This window comes from Microplitis demolitor, chromosome 7, assembly GCF_026212275.2.
Source record: "Microplitis demolitor isolate Queensland-Clemson2020A chromosome 7, iyMicDemo2.1a, whole genome shotgun sequence".
Classification (NCBI taxonomy): domain Eukaryota; kingdom Metazoa; phylum Arthropoda; class Insecta; order Hymenoptera; family Braconidae; genus Microplitis; species Microplitis demolitor.
In genome coordinates this window covers 16,328,519-16,346,722 of record NC_068551.1, presented here as the reverse complement: position 1 = coordinate 16,346,722, position 18,204 = coordinate 16,328,519, and the positions used below count along the sequence as shown (strand labels likewise).

Below are 18,204 nucleotides of genomic sequence, written 5' to 3'. Positions count from 1 at the left end.
AATTACCAAGTGTCAGCTACATTCAAGCACATAAAAAAAGCATGATACCGAAATTAGCCGACGTCAAATAATTTTTGGATTTTTTTAAAAACAATAAATTAAAAAAAAATTTTTTTTACATGTGCATATTTTTAGTTTTTTTAAATTAAACTGCTGAAAACAAATATTCAAAAAATTGTTAATTGTATGCTATATTTACACTCATTAAAAAATTATACTGAATTTAGCAGACGTCAAATGATTTTTGGATTTTTTTAGAAACGAAAAATTATTGAAAAAAAAATATTTAAAAAAATTCCACCAAAAGTTTTTTCAATTTTCTACACATGCATTTTTTTTTATTGATTTGTTAAAAAAAAGATCCGAAAATTTTTAACTGCCTGCTAACTTCAAGATCATATTAAAAATCACTCTATTATTTTTATTAATACTGAATTTTTTAAATTGATTAGTCCAAAATTATAAACACTTGATAGTTCACTTCACTTTTAACTGCACTGTCACTTGACAAGGGTCTTTCTAATTTTTAAGTCACATATTTTTTATATAAGAATTATATTTACTCCTCTAAGTGATTAATTACCCGATCGCCCGATGATAAAAAACAAGTGATTCTCACTTGAAGACTTGAAGTTGTTTATTATGATTACTTTACATGTAATTCCATAGATCCACATGATTGGAGAAACAATTTTGAAGTTAACCAACCACAACTCCAGACACATAAAAAATTTTTAACCAACTTCAGCGCGATAACTAGCGCGCATTTGTCGCCAGGTTTTATTTGTCATTCAGATTCAAAAATTTTTAGAGGCAAAGAGAACAAAGAAAAGTATCATGGCGGCTACTTTATCTCTAACCTACAAACCCTACAAGTAATGTAACCTATTCTTAATTTTGTTTTTTACTTTTCGTAATAATTTATATTAACAAAGATTATTTTAATTATTTTAAATATTTTCCGACTTATTTACACTCACGACCATTGTCGTGAGTGTAAGTGTAACTGACGAGTGGGAATTTTTTATGAGAACATTTGATGAGTGTGAATGTAGCAGGCATCAGACGAATTTAAAATTATAAATGAATTGAGTAAATAATTAAAAAAATAATATTTATAAAAAATGCACTTATTAGTTTTAAAATGTTTGGAATGCGCATTTTCTTTTAGTTTAATTTTATTAATTATTTACTCTATTTATTTATAATTTAAAATTTGTGTGATGTCCGCTACATTCACAATCATAAAATTTGGCTGATAATTGGCAACTTTTTAAATTTTTGAATAAATAAATAAAATGTAGAAAGAACGAAAATTAAAACATGCCTTATATAATTCAAAAATTAGTTGGCGCATTTTTTTAAATTTCATTATTTTAATTAATTTATTTATTTATTCAAAATTTATAAATTGTCTCATCTCTGCTACAATCACACTAATAATTTTTCAGGTTTTTTAATAAACAAATAAAATGTAAGTAAAATAAAAATTAAATCGCGTAGTTAGATCAATGAAAAATCAGTACACGCATCTTTTTTCAATTTCATTATTGAAATTTATTTATTTATTTGAAATTTATAAATTGTCTCATGTTTGCTATATTCACATTTATACAATTGTCATCTACTAATGAAGCTGACAATTGTCACAAGAAAAATTTTGAAAATTCTTTACATGCATTTTGTTTAAATTATTGCCTGTCAGTATTTACTTTATTTGTTTTAAATAAATAAATTTTTAGAATGACTGCTACTTTTTGCATCATTATATTTAGACATTAATATGGCAGACCAGTTTATCCATAAAATCAACCATCAGCTAGTTTTAAAAAAAGTCTAAAAATCTGCGTGCAATTTGTCAAGATGTTAAAGGTTAAAATCAGTGAATGTTTTTAATATGAGTGTAAATGTTGCTGACAATTAGCGATTTTTTTACGAGTGTAAATGTATCAGACATCAGACAAATTTAAAATTATAAATAAATAGAGGAAATAATTTAAAAAATAATGTTTGTAAAAAATGCACTTATGAATTTCAAAATTTTTTAAATGCGCATTTTTTTTTAATTTAATTTTATTAATTATTTACTCTATTTATTAATAACTTTAAAATTTATCTGAGGTCTGATGCATTCACACTCATGATTTTTTAAATTTTAGAATAAAATAAAATATAAAAATTAAAAAATATAAGTGTGAATGTAACTTACAAGCGGCAATTTTCAAAATTTTTAAATAAATATATAAAATGTAAATAGAATAAAAATTAAAAAATTCGTATTTAGACCATTTAAAAATCGACGCGCGCAATTTTTTAAATTTCATTCCTTTAATTATTTAATTAATTTATTTATGTCAAATTTATAAATTGTCTGATAAAAAATACTTAATTATTATTAAAATATCTCTAATAATAAATTCTGGTCAGCTAGGATATACTTATCAGTCATTTGATAATTGCTTGATGACATTGAAATCAATTTTAATATTTTTAATCAGATAAATTTAGTATATAGTTAGACTTTTAAAATTATCACTGCTAATTTGGTCATTGATTTTTTCTAATGTGTAATTTGTTAACAAAAATTTAAAAAACTACGTTTGCTACGAGTATAATTTTCTTGGCGGGAGAAATGATAGAATAATTTTTGTTAGCAGTTGGTAATTTAGACTTTTTCACATCTATTAACAATATAATGAAACTTATCAACCTTAAATGGTAACACATATTTGATATTTCCTGTTAACAGTTATAAAATTATTTATTTTTAAATTTAGAATCTAATTAATTAAAACAGAAAAAATATCAATTTACTATAGGAAATCTCCAAGAATAAATTATAAAGAGAAATTTATCACAGTTAATATTCAGGTTATTTCTACACTCAATAAAAATTAAAATTAAAGATGTAATTATTTTCTTAGCACTCATATACATTAAGACTAATAATTATATATTATTATTCTTAATATGAATGCAAAGTTGTCATATTAACGGTGAATGGAAATCTACGAGTGCATTGTTTGCATATCTATAATAAGCCTACTATGGTATGAGGTCAAATTTTGTCCCCATTAATTCAATGGCGAATTTTTTAAATTTTTTTCAAAATCATATCTATTGAAATAATTATTTTTACACACAATAATATGATTTCAAATTGAATAAGAATTTTTCTATCAATATATAAATTATAAAATATTATTTCCTTAGTCCGTAATGGTGAAAGTTTTACTCAACTCTTTTATTTCCGTTCGTATATTTTAAACTTACCATTTTATTTCACCCGTTCATTTACGATTATTATCATTAATAACAGGGTAATAATTTCCTTAATGTCAGTTCACTCATTTTACTGACATTGCGATACATAACATACTCCTAAGATATATATCTATATATATCTTAACAATTAATTATTTAATATCATTAATTAATCACACATAATACACTGATTAAGTAGACTTTAATTATCATCATAAAATAATTATTTATTTAGTAAAAATGTTTTTTTTATTTCTTTTTCAGAATTCCATGGCTTTAATAGCACATCCAAAATATGTGCGTACACTTTATTTGAACACAAGTCAAAGGTCTCATAATATCTGAGGAATTTATATATGATCGTCATTAGAAACTTTATCTGCATGAATATCTGAGGAGGACAACGGCCTTAATGATTAGACATGACCCCATTGAGAGCTCGTCAACCCAAACTTTACAAGCTTGTTAACCGGCGCAAAGTTATTTTCATATTGATTTATAATAATATGTTAAAATAAAAAGGTATGTAAAAAAAAATTTTAAATTTACGAGATGAATAAACAGCTTGAGGTATAGTAGTAAATTGTAAAGATAAGTAGTAATGATCAAAAAATCTAAAAAACGCTTGACTCTGCGGGCCAGCCCGAAAACTTCCCACTACTTTCGAGTTTTTGAGCTCGAAAATACTACTGTTAATACATTTTTGAGCTCTTCAAGTTCAAAAATAGTAATGTCACACTTTCCATTGCGAAATTCATGAGTGTGAATGTAGCAGACATCAGACAAATTTAAAATTATAAATAAATAGAGTAAATAATTTAAAAAATAATATTCATAAAAAATGCACTTATTAGTTTCAAAATTTTTTAAATGCGCATTTTTTAAAAATTTTATTTTATTAATTATTTACTCTATTAATTTATGATTTTAAATTTATCTGATATCTGCTACATTAATACTCATGAAAATTCAAGTAATTTACATCAACAATATCTTTGGAGATAATGAACCGATTTTTACGTTCAAACATGCATTTGATGCAGTTTTTTTACCTCTAGCATTCAAAAAAATTTCGGAACATTCGAGAAACAATATTATGAGTTATTCGGGAAAAATGAAGTAAATTGTTATTGTTTTTATTTTTCCCACCGATATCTTTCGAAATAATAAACCGATTTTGACATTCAAGGTCATATTCGACGCAGTTTTTTAACTACTGACGTTAAAAAAAAATTGTCTTCAATTAGTTCAACGATTTAGAGTTTATTAGAAAAAAACACTTTTTCGTAATTCTTTCGACAAAGATTTTTTTTAAGCAAATGAACCGATTTTGACAGTTGAGGCAGCATTCGACGCGGGTTATAAAGCTTTAAAGCTGATTAGATTTTGGAACCAATCCATCGCGTACATTACAAGTTATCCGAAAAAAACATTTTTGAAAGAATTATATTTTTTGAATATCTATGAATATACTCTACCGATTATCCTCAATTTCTCACAAATTTTTGAAATTAATTATGATTCAAATACTAACTCAAAAAGCCAAATCGTTCATTCGTTCAAAAGTTACAGAATATTTACATACATGCGTACGTACATACACTCGGACATCATCTCGAAATTAGAGTAGGTTTCTAAGACCTCAAAACGTCATCTATTGAAAATTCGGGTTTCAAAAATCGGACCGAAGCCAATACCTTCCCTTTTCATGAAAATTTTAAATTTTCTTAGCGGGAAGTTTAAAAATGTTTGTGATTTAAATGCTTAAATAAATTTGATTAATCAGTAGTAGACTGATACACGAGTACAGATTATTATTTATAAAGTTATTGACAATTTCTGCTGATCGCACAGCACGTCAACAACCAAAGGTCCTAGAGTAAGAGTAAATTTACTGATGATCGTACAGGTATACCAGATACCAGCCACCTGTAATATACTTTTATAACGGTACCAACGCGGACAGTGGCGCCTTGTGGTGGTAAACGAAACTATCTACGAGGCGAGGTCGACTGCATACCTCAAAGTGATCCGTATCCAAGAGGTAGACAGTCGTCGCAAGTCTTTCGATAATTAAAATCGTTACTCGCTGTGCTTAAGTCGCGCTGTAAACTTTTTAAAACTTACAAGTTTTTTATATTTGTTCTTGTTCTTTTTTATTTATTTAATTTTTATTTAACAATTAGTTCAGTGAAGGTATAAAGTTTATTGAAAAAAAAAAAATAAATAAAAAAGTAAAGTGATTTAAAGTGACAGTCCTGTGGTCTTACGGTCAAATTTTAAAAAACTTTCATTTAAAAATAATATTCTACTGTTCTCATATATTTTTATTTCTCTGTCGGTTCTCAAACTGAGTTTGCTTAGTCAGTTGTTACCAGTGGGCAAATTATAAAACGTGCTGGGTAAATCAGCAAGGTAAATAAGATAATAATATATTGCAATAAATTAATTATATATTATTTATTATTTTATGCAAGTGTGTAATTTAAAAAAAAAAATATTTAAATTAGTTTGATACTTTGAAGTGAAGTTTTATATGATAATTATTATATATATTTATATTGATAAGTGATTATAAGGGTGAGTGAAAAATTCACAAGAGACTAAGGTTGGAGACTTCGATGCCACAGTGCTCCCACGAACAAGATCGTCCCACGGAAACTGAATAACTTCCAACGGGAATACCGGTTCTCTCATATTCTTAGTTGATTTCATCGTAAACGATATCGGAATTTCGTTGAGAATTACTTTTACCACCTATCCACTCATTATTATTATTTTTATTACTCTCGATTTTTTAAAATATTTGTATATTTATATTAATCTATATATTTTTTAAACAAAATATTTATAAATATTTAATTCGACCGATTTTACTTTCAACTCAGATCGTTTGTAAAATGGCGTGTTACACGCAAACAGGTCTAGACTATTATATATATATATATATATATATATATATATATATATATATATATATATATATATATATATATATATATTGTTTAATTTATTTTCTAATATATCACAGATGATTACAATGCATTGTAAAAAATTGGGAGTGAATTTGGAGAGATTATGGATTTTATTTAAATCCGAATTCACTCGGAGTTCTGGAGTATAAAAAGAAACCACTCCGTTTACGGAGTAAATAGAGAGTTTGTTTTTCCAGCGGAGTGATTTGAATTTTATTTATATCCGCATTCATTCCACTTAATAGTTTTAATATTTAAATAAATTCCCTTTCGGAGTTAATTTTACTCCAAGGGAATTAAATAAATACACAGTTATCCACTTCGCATTCACTCCGGATTTAATCTGAGTTCACTCCGCAAATTTTTTACGTTGTACTCAATGATGTACTAATTAAATGGAGTTATTGGTTTATTTAAATTGAAAATGTGATAATCAATCACACAAAAAAGAAGGATTTTTTAGAGCAAAACATTTTTACTCTCCCCAAGAAAATTTTTTGCGTTATGAATTGAAAACGAAAATTCTTTTGGGGCGAAAAAAAATTACTTGCGCCAATAAATTTTTTTTTGTAGATCTAAAACTCTTCAGTTGTTTATAAACTCTGAGTTAGATAATATAAAAAGTACCCCTGATTAAAAACTCCGATTAAATCCGATTGGCTCCGATTGAAAGCCGATAGACTTTCAATCAGAATTCATTGGTATCAATCGGAGTAAAAACTCAGGGACATATATTTAAATTTTTGAAGATATTTTATTTTTAATGTGAAATTTAATATAAAATTTATTAAGTCTAAATAAATCAAAAAAATATTTCCTTTTTCTTTGTAATTTCTCTTAAATAAATTAATCTTTTAAATCAAAAAGTTAATTGATCGTTGAAAGTGGTTAGATTTAACATCATTCAGTCAAGTAGTCAATGAATTAATGACGATAGAAATTTCAAAAATTTTTTTCATTTAATTCAAAACGATAATCGATTGGTCTTAAAATATTTTAAACAATCATTCAAATTTATTTAAAAATTCTTTGACTCATATGATCTCTCAACATGCAAATTTATTGAGAAAGTGATTTTGATAAATTGGGTTGATAACAATATTAATTTTCTCGATAATTTTGACCGGGAAATTTAAATATTTTACAATAATTTGTTAGTAGGATATTAAATTTGCAAATTGCGGCTTAACATTTTCATCACTATCATAATATAAAATAATTTCCAATATAGTTAAGAAGTTGTTGCGCCTGATGATGAGATGATCGCCTTGAATGCCTTTCTCCATCGACCGCGAGTCTGTCCTTATGACTCTTCTTCTCTTACCGTCATCGTCATTTTGGAATTCTCATAGTCACGTTGTCATTAACTTACAACTATTTTAAAACACTTAGTGTTGTGTAATAAAACATCATAAATCATAACATGCAGTAAAAAAACATCCGCATTTTTTTTATTTTTATTTATTTATTAAACTTCAATAATATCTTGTAACTTTAAATTGTCTTGATAAATAATTAATTCAAACAATTAAAATTTATAAGTTTTTTTAATTGACTTTAATATACAAAATACCAAGACAGCAAATTAAATTAATAGTTGGATTTAAAAGTCATAATACAAATAATTTAACTGTAGAAAAATTCTCACAGAAAAATTAACGTGACTTTAAATCTTTTATTAACAATGAGAAAATGATAAAATAAAAAAAAATACCGTTATTAAAATTATATATTTTTCTACGTACAATGCACTTGTAGTTTAACGTAACATCAATAACATTTATTATTATTTTAGTAAATAATTTTTTTTAATAAAATAATAAATGAAAAAAACAATTCCCGGGTCAAAAAAATAACTTGATTTTGGTGCAATTTTAAAAATTGAAAATAGAGCAAGTCTAGAAAGATAAAAGCAAGTCAAGTTTAAATTCTTTCCCATGTAACACACAGACAACTTTAAGATGTCTTTTAAATAGATGATAAATTTTTTTTTAGTCTCAGCCACTTTTTTTGGTATAAATAAGACATGCAAATGTTGGTTCCGAAGACATAGAAAATTTGTGTTATTTTTCCTGTCTTATGTCAATTAAAAAGTCGTTAAGATGACTCATTTTACCAATATTTTTAATGTCATTTTTGTCGTTACTTGTGTCAAGTCTTTTAAATAGATATTTTTTCGGTGACATAAATTTCTGATCGGTTTGTCAACATATCGATGCCTTATCGATATATGAAAAATAGCTTAAAAACTGATATGATAATGAAAAACAAATTTTAAGATATGAAAACATTAGATTTTGAATAAGTTGTCTTACTTAATACCGATTTACACCAACTAAGTCAAATTCAAATCAAGTTTGACTTATTTGACTTAAATTTAAATAATTGAAGTCAAGTCCAAGTGAACGTAACTTTAATTTGACTTAGTTGATTTAAATTTTTAAATAAAATAAGTCAAATTTGACTTGAATTTGTCTTAGTTGGTTTTAAATTTCTAAGTTAAAGAATTCATATTGACGTTAATAAAAGGAGGTGTAGCCAAAATTGAGTTAATTAAGTCAAAAACAAGTCGAAATAAAGTTATTTTTTTAACCCGGGCTTAGTCAACATTTTCTATTCCACGGAAATTAAATATACGTGCGGTTCATTAGTTTTCCGGTATTTGTGTACTCGATATATATTTAAATTTTAATATATTAATATAAGAAGGCAATTATGAATTACGTAATGGGTCTTGTATCACCGCAACTGAATTGCTGCTTTCTCTGTCTGACCTCAATTTCTGCTCGAGGAAACCCTGATTCTCGTGTTGGACTGCTGCTGCTGCAGCAGCTCCTGCAACGACCACAAACTGTCTAGATTCATCAGGATACCTCGAAGGCGAGTTCTGTCATACACTACTATCGGCCATTCACTAACATAAATTCTCACGTGAGAATTGTGTGCTCATACAAGGCCACTTAAATGTACATAATATTAAATATTTTAACAATAACTATATCTATGAATCACACACACGATTGTTTTTTATAATATAAATATAAAATAAATAATTACTTATATAATTATAATTAAAATTAAATTGTTACCATAATTATATTTTATCTTTAATTAATCGCGAGGCTATTAAGAATAATTGTAAAACTATTAGATTATATAAATATTAATTTTTCATATACATACATATTTATATATAAGTAAAAATAGAAAAAATATTAATTACTTAATTTGTCAGAGTAAAATAAATCAATTTTACTTTATTTTTATTTTTTACTTTCCAATTGATTTGCTATCATGACTTTAAACTTTTCTCCATAAAGTACAATTTAGTGTAAATTCATTGACATAAACTTTCCCTAGATATACTAGACAACAATGAAAAGAAAAAATAAACGGTTTTTAAGTTAAGATAGCAGAGAAAATAAATTTAAAAAAGGTATTTCTCTATTTGGTTGTTTTAACGTGTCGAAGAAATAGTTTCTATATATATATATATATATATATATATATATATATATATATATATATATACCTGAAAGAATCTTCACTTTCAAAGGTACAATGCACAATCGTGTTGTCGTGACGAAACGATCGCCGATCCAGTGGGGTCTTTTATATATATTTTTATATACTATATAGGTACTTATACATAAGGTATCTTAAACCCACTTCAAGACCCATTGTTCTCTGCGTTGATTTTTCAATCTCCGCACTCGTTATATTAACTAAGGCTGCACCTACGTGCCGATCAAGGGTGACCAACCCGAATCACCATAATGTTGTGAAATACATATTCACTCACTCACTCGCTTGCCTGCTTGCTTGTTGTTGCAATATAAGATTGAGAATGACATTATATTAGTTTATTATATTCTCTCGCTTAGTACTACTTTATATAGTAATTAATCATAAGAAAAAAAATGAAAAGAAATTATTTAAAACGAATTTTTTTTATCATAATATTTTTTATTTACAATTAATTGATTTTACACTATCACTTATTATAAAATTCAGTATTTTTTACCTTCTCTAAATAAAATTATAAAAACTATTTATAAAAATTTAAACACTTTTTCCATTAATTTTTTCACACTTAACAATTGATTTAATAATGCGAAATAATTATACTTCATGAAAAATTTCCTTTTACAATATCATTGAAGTTTTTTTTTTTTTTTACTAATAACCGATTTCTATTGTGTCTATAATTATCAAGTACTGGAAAATAATTTCCATCTATTTTATAAACCATAAAATTTATATTCATAATTAAAATTAACTAATTAATTTTTGTTTTAGGCTTCAAAAAAATCGGAAGACTTTTAAACAAAATGAAATTTGACCAACTGGATTTATAATTATCTCCAAAGATGTACAACGAGTGGCAAGTGGTAAGGATATTCTTTATATAGATTTTAATAGACGCTTAAGAACCCTACGTACGTTCCGCAATTAAATAGTTTCCGGCAAATGATTCACAATTGTGTATATAATAGATTGATGAAAGATCTTTAAGAGTTTGTGGACATAAAAAGACTGCATCAATGATTACGCGTGGTATAATAACACTTACCGGTGTCAGGAGTCAATGATCTGTGTAAGGAATTGCACGTCGTTCGCACGTGCCTACTACTTTCCAATGACATTCAGCAATTCTCTTTTTTTTTTCACCGTAGGCGATTATTTTATTTTAATCGATAAAAAAAATATGTATATAATACACGGAGAAAATTTTATTATATTATCTACGATACTAAATTTTTAATTTTAACTATTTGACAATTAATGGTGATGACGATTACTATCGAAGATGCTAATTGTAACTATAAAGGGAGACCACTAGTATGACTGCCTGAAAAAAAAATGATTTTTGGGAATTTTTTTGAAGAAAACTACGGCATGAAATGTTTTAATGTTTTAAGGACATATTTGTGGATATATAATGGAATACAAGATAAAACTTTTGGACTAAAAAATTCAAAATTCAACGAGTTATTCGCAATCTCCCAAGGCTTCAAAAAAAAAATCCTCCCACTGCTGCAGTGATAGCGATTTTTACAGAGCATGAAATCGAAAAACCAAAAAGTTTATTAAACTAGAAGGTATTACCCGTACCATGACCCTCGGGTTAAGAAAAAAATTTTAATTTAACATAATGGCGAGGTTTTTAAAAAAAAATCAAATTTCGCGCGAAAATTTGATGATTTTTGGCCTGCCAAAATTACATTTTTGATTCGATCGGAAAACTGGAGGTTCATGGTACATAGAAACATATATAAAAGAAGCTGCAGTTCGAATCAAATAGATCAGATGATTTATCTTCGAGTTATAACTGTGACAATTTTTAAAAATGTATTTTTGAGAACCGATAAGCGGCTGCTCTTCAGATGGCTGTAACTCAAAAAAACTATTCGATACATGTACTCTAAATTTTAGTATGTTAATTTTGAAACTATAGACTATCGAAATATAAAAAATCAAATTTTGCAAAATTTCACACTAGTGGTCCCCCTTAAAGATGATAATTGCTACAATCGAAGATGGTAACTGTTATTCAAGGTTGTAAAAATTTTGATACAAAAAATAGGATAAATATATATTAATTTAAATCCTTCATTTATATCCATCTTTTAGCTATTAACAATTTGTCCTTTAAATAATTAAAATAAATAACAATACAATCGTTCAATTCCGAATATAATAGAACTTTCCAAATATTGGAGATGTTATCTAAATATTGAGTGATAACAAAAACTTAATCATCATCAATAATCAGTATTTTTTTACAACATAAAATAATGGACCGTCATTTGATCTGTAACGCCGATATTTAAATTCTTCATTAGTTTACATAGTAATTATTACTAGGGTTGATAGTAACTTACCATCAGGTTACTAAGACTTATCATGGTAATAATAGTTATAATTAGTTGAGATAATAAAAGTTATAAGTTCTGATTATCATCAAGAATTGTAGATTTTACCATACAGCTAATACAGTTGGTAGATACTAATTTAAATGATATTCTCTACTATCGAATTCAGTTTAAAAATTTTACTGTAACTGATAACTTTTACTATAAAATTCTCTCCGTGTATGTAAATAAAAAAAATAGTAATAATCAAAGAATTTTTAAACATTTTTATTATTTTTTCTTACACGAGTAGAGAAATTGGTATATTCTTCAGTTCACTCACTATCATAGGTTTGCATTATAAAATTTCCCGTTCTAATGCACTTGCTGCCCATATGCGTGGTTATTTAGCGCATAATTTATATAAGAGAACAAGTACGCTTGGTTTCACCCCAAAGCACTTCGATCCATTGGCGCCAACAATTATTTTCTTATTTATTTATAATAACATAAATATATGAAAAATATATATATACATATAAGGAAATTATACGTAGTGACATAAGTTTTAATTTATATAGAATTTAACTTTTATAACCTTTTTAGAAAATATAAAAGCATAACGTTCAGTGCGTTAAACTAGCGAATGAGCTTATGTAGGTGGTCATAACTTCTTACGAAGATCCAACGCCTCGATGAACGGCCAATTAACTTTAAGAATTAATTAAAACCATCTACGCCACTGTACAACAGGAGCAATCGTTGTAAGAAAGACTTCGGGCCTCCAGTTGCGTATTGAACATCCTCAAGACTGGATCTTTTAATTTATTTTAATCCATCGATATTTAAAAACCATACTTTCTTTTTTTATTCCTTTGCTTCACAGTTTTTATTTCTTAAAAAAAGTTATTGTTCATCGATCAAATAGGATAAGATTTAATTGAGATATAAATTTGAATTAAAGTTCAAAATTTAAATGTGACCGTTATCAAACAGTACGTGATTAGTGTCGAGACCGTGAATTTTTCGAACTAGTGACCCATTGAACCCGATAATCTTTAGTAGTTCATGGTCTCCTAACTCTCATTGTAAACTGAATTTGTTGGAGACAGAAAGTATAATATTCCGAATGCGTTATGCGGTTGACAGAACTCACGGCCCAAATCGGTTTGCTCGTGTCTCGTTTATCAAGTGAGTCTAGCTGGTAGCCAAGTTTGTCCATAGACGACGACTCTTTTGCTTGCGGGTTTCCGGGGTGCGATGACCCTGATAAAGTGTCATGAGCAGTGCATCGTCCTATTGATGTATTATTATCACTCAACATTTTCAAACCGCAATTATTGCTGGTTATTCCATTGTTAACATATATAACTCTGTAAGAATAATCTTCGTTATTATGATTACCTCAAATGATATATGCATGAATCATGTAACCGATAGAGTTAAATTGTCAGTGGAAAATAACAAACGATGAATTAGTATAAAAAAATAAATAAATAAATGAAAGAACAACAAGTTAGTGGAGAGTTGTCGGATTAACTAGTGGAAAACGCGAAAGAGAACTTCTCTACAAAGAGGCCACTGGTACGGCAATCCCGGTACCAGCTCGTGCAATGACCTCAAAGTGAGCGGAAGTGAGTTGGCTCTCGAGAGTCGTAGCTCGTTTCGATCAAGAAAACATCTCGGCTGCGCCTAGATGTGGAATTTACGCATGTGATACGCAAGTTTACTCACAATGTACTAAATGTCAATTTTGGTGAAAGGCCACTTGGTCATTTAACTTTCGCAAGGATTTTTTTTTATTTCGTTACCAAGAAACTGAGCAATGATCTTCATCACTGTTAAATATTTTTATTTACATTATCATTATGGAATCAACATTAAAGAGAACAAAAATAGAACGTGGAACCAGCAAAAGTTTATCAACAAGAGCAAGAATTCCTCCGCATCTTAAATCCGGTGAATTGAATACTCAGTACGCGGCAACTGCAGGCGGAAAGCCGTTACCGTACATACGTGGATTGCATAATTCTCCTGGCCCAGACCTAGATACAGACGCTCTTAATCTACCACTGGTGAGTTTAAGAGTGACATCAGGTTCCTTGAAGAAACATGATGAGGTCGCCAGGGCTTGTGCTGGTCGTCAAGTTGTTAAACGTTTCAGTAACCCGGAAGCGTTTCGGTCGAATGCCCGAGTTACTTCTGCCGCTGCTACTAATGCTAGCATATCTCGCCGGGAGATCATTGAAAGACGGTTTGAAAATGTAGATGGAAGACTTGCTCAAACTCTCCAGCATCATTGGAAACCATCAGCCGCTATTGAAAATGAACGAATGCGTAACTCTTATCTTGACTCGCGGCCGCAAACTCTGCCGTCAATTGGTAGGAAATCGAAGAACTTTGCTGTTGATAATTCTTCCGGTTTTCCACCTCTTGAAAATCGTAGAATTTCTCGACAAGATATTTTAAACCGTCGAACTAGTTTCGAAGCACCAAAAACACCCGTACAAGTTGCGATAAGAAAAAAAAGCAACAGTTTACTCGAACCGCCGAGTAGAATAATTATTAATGCAGAGAGAAAGGATGATACAAGACGGATAGAAGGATTTACCAAATCATCCTCCGCGTATCTGAAGAATGCTACTACAAGTACTTGCAATACCGGAAAGAGGAGAGAGGGTTCACTTGATAGAAGAGAAGGTGCCAGATCGGTTGCTGATTTTCTTACAGTTTCCAATCGACTTCGAGACATCACACGTGGTATAGTACCCAGGCCATCGACTTTACCCAAAATAATTCATACTAGTAAAAATTTAACCTCTGAGTCTCATTATAATATTGGATTTAAACAACCGAGAGAGTCAGCAAGCAGAGAAGCTCCTATTTATGGTAAAATTCGTCGGAGAAAATTATCATTACCAGCCATTTCAAGAGAATCTATTTTACGAAAATCAACTGGCAGTCTTCAGTACTATCGTGAATTTGATACTGATTCAGTGGATGAAGAAATACCGATAAGAAGTTATCCACGAAATTTGACACCTAGAGGCAGTGAAATGAAACTTGACTGCAAAAAAATATCCGGGACAATTTTAAGAAAATCTTCTTCATCAAAATTATCACCGACAGTTTGTCAAGATGTTAAGTCTGATAAAAGTTTAATTAATTTGTCTGGTGATAAAAAAAATAAAGATGTGATTAGGGATTTACGCGCTGTTTCAAGAAGACGAATTATAAGCAGCGTTGAAGAATCCAAGGAAAAGAAAAATGTCGTTCATCATAAATTAAAAAGAACTAAAGACAAGGATTACGCGATGACGGAATTCGCTTCGGGAGTTAGACAAACTCATAGTCCTCAGGAATCGGCCGTGACTAAGCGAAGTGTCAATGATAGTGAAAACAAAGTTGTCGGTGGTATTAAAAATCCTAAAAATTCAAACTTAAAAGTGTCTACTTGGCATAATGTTAAGTCAAGAACTAATGACAGCGTTAGTCAACAGCGAAATAAAACAGAACAGAAAACAAATCCCAGTTCAAAACAACAAACTCATGTTTCTACGACTTTGCCACTTTATATGAAAAGTGTTCGGAAAACTTCGAGCTGCACGAGCTCAAGTATTCCTTTAAAAATAGCCTCAAGATCAACAGAAAATCGACAGTCTGATACTAAAACTTCGCGACTGTCATCTAAATTAATAAAAGAACATGCTAATGCTGCTAATAAATCTGTCAATACTCATTCGAGATCACTAAGTGACATAAATAGTACAAGATCAATATCACCAGCAACTACGTCATCAATATTTGGTTTCTGTACTGGAAGAAGAAAAGTTCCGGTTGCAGTAAAGAAAAAAAATGACTCGATAGCGGATAAATCATCTGTGGAATGTGTTGCAACTTTATCAGGAAATTTAAAATTAACAAAAGTGCGAATCATATAATAAAAGTCTTATTAATTATAAGTATATACGATAACTAAAAGATATAATTATTTTTATTATTTTTATGATTGAATTTAAATTAAGTGTTGATATATAATTATTTGATGATTTTTAATTAAATTATGAAAATAATTTTTATAGGGTGAACTAGTGTGGTTTGACCCAGGTGTCGGTCATGTGCTACCAGGTGAGGTGTTGGAATATCATCGAGCTGCTAATGTACTCTCAGTTCAGGCTGTCATCACTGGAAAGGTACAATTATTATTTTAATTTATTAAGTACAGTCGACTATTCGTCATAAGCCTGGTCATTAATATTGTTGCCTTTATTTAGACCCAACAGCAAAATATTCCTATAATAAGGTTACTTTATCCTGATACATTTAAAATATAAAGATGACTTGAAAAAAGAATGATATACAATAACTGGCAAATTATAATTATCATCAACTAATAAACATAAGAAAGTAGATTTAAATTGTAAATCATTAAGTTTGAATTAACTAACTTAGTTTGAATGATATTAGGTGTAGTAAATTTATCGTAGCGAGGTTAAAATGGATGCAATTGTGCTGGCTGATAGAGGTTGATTATAGCCTAAAATATCAAGTAGACAATAAGAATTACTCAAAATGAAATTGCATAGAGATGTTAGCCTATAAAGCGGTGAAGACTGCGCAAAAGCCGATCTAGCTGTCGGAACATAATACAAGTTCGCAAACCTAGTATTTATGGAGGTACATGAAATGGTAATAGAGCCAGAAAACGCATACAATTAACTAGGGAAAATAGGGGACATTTTTATTGGAATTTCAGTCTCTCCACTTCCGTGCGTTTAGTTTTATTCTGGACTATCCGTCATAAGCCTGTTCTATTTTATACCGCGTCACTTCCAAAATGACATATTTTTATGAGCCCTTTTGACTTCAGTTACTAAGTTGAAAACCAAAAGGGCGTACAATTTTTTTTTTAATCCCTAATCATACGCGGAGAAAAATGGACTTAAGAAATTTACGAATTTTTACTATGCTATCTATGATATTTGAAACAGGAAGTTGAGTCGCCAAAAAATTATTATTCTACACTACAAAAAATATTATACGCTTAAAACTTATTGATAAATTGTAATGAATATTATTTGTCTAAATTAGGGATTATAAGAAAATAAAAACTTTCTAGAGAATCACAATAATAATTGTTTGGTGACTCAACTTCCTGTTTCAAGTTTTGTCGACAAATTTGTACATTTTTTGTCTCCATTTTCTCTGTGTATTGTAGACTTATTCTAAAGCCGAAAATTGGAAAGAAAATTTTTTTGGACTCAGTAACTGCCGATTGAGGGAAAGAGGCTTATTATGGGCTTATTTACTAACTCGGATAGTTAGTCTACGGAGAAACGGAAATTTCCTGGATATTCCGACTTATCGAATGCTCCTTCTCTTTTAAAGAGTAAACTACACGCATGCGTTTCACATCTATCTAAATGATGTAAATATAAATATACACAAACACATACAAATGTATAGCATCGGATGGGAGACAGCTTAGCTAGTGGGGGTGAAAATTGAGGAGAAGTTCCAGTTAATGGACTCTAAAATGTTTTATAGTCACTACTCTAATATTCTCACATTCTTTATAAGATTTATATCTTATAGACTTCGATTAGTTAGCAACAATTCAGTTAATCTCTGATCTTAAATTCCTAGTGATCATATCCCAGAACAATCGAAAAAATATCTGCAATTAAATTTTAAAGATTAATTTAATTTATTCAAAAAATTGAGATAAAAAAAATGAAATGATTAATTAATAAATGCAATATATTACACAATACTTAGAAATTGATAATAATTAATTTTTATTAATGAATTTTTAGCTATACAACAGACAGTAAATTTGAATAATAACTTTAATTTTAAATACTTCGTATATTTATTTACTTAAAAAAAAAGAGAAACTGCAATTTTTGTAAGGACACAACTATCGTATTTATTACACTAAATTAAAATACCTAGAGAAGATGTAATACATACATATATAGAAAGTCGAATTTACGGATAAATTATTGAGATACTTTGCGTGCCTCATTAAATATACTTGGACACTTCCGCGAAAGTGATCACTCAGTCATTACTGCAATAAAAAAAAAGTGTATATTTTAATTACAGCC

General features: G+C 28.5%; 1 protein-coding gene across 2 annotated transcripts in view; it reads left to right on the top strand.

Moving 5' to 3' along the window:
- Positions 1–860: 860 nt before the first annotated feature.
- Positions 861–18,204, top strand: part of LOC103571401 (uncharacterized) — a 61,341-nt gene continuing 43,997 nt past the window's right edge. Inside the window, exons 1-4 of one of the 2 annotated variants that reach the window (XM_053740591.1) lie at positions 861–875; positions 3,529–3,786; positions 10,539–10,630; positions 16,177–16,287. In XM_053740591.1, coding sequence (XP_053596566.1) covers positions 10,610–10,630; positions 16,177–16,287 — 132 coding nt within the window. In that variant the 5' untranslated portion in view covers positions 861–875; positions 3,529–3,786; positions 10,539–10,609. Of the gene's footprint in view, positions 876–3,528; positions 3,787–5,308; positions 5,680–10,538; positions 10,631–16,176; positions 16,288–18,204 lie in introns of those variants that run through there. The other variant, XM_008549559.3, reaches the window with a different exon arrangement.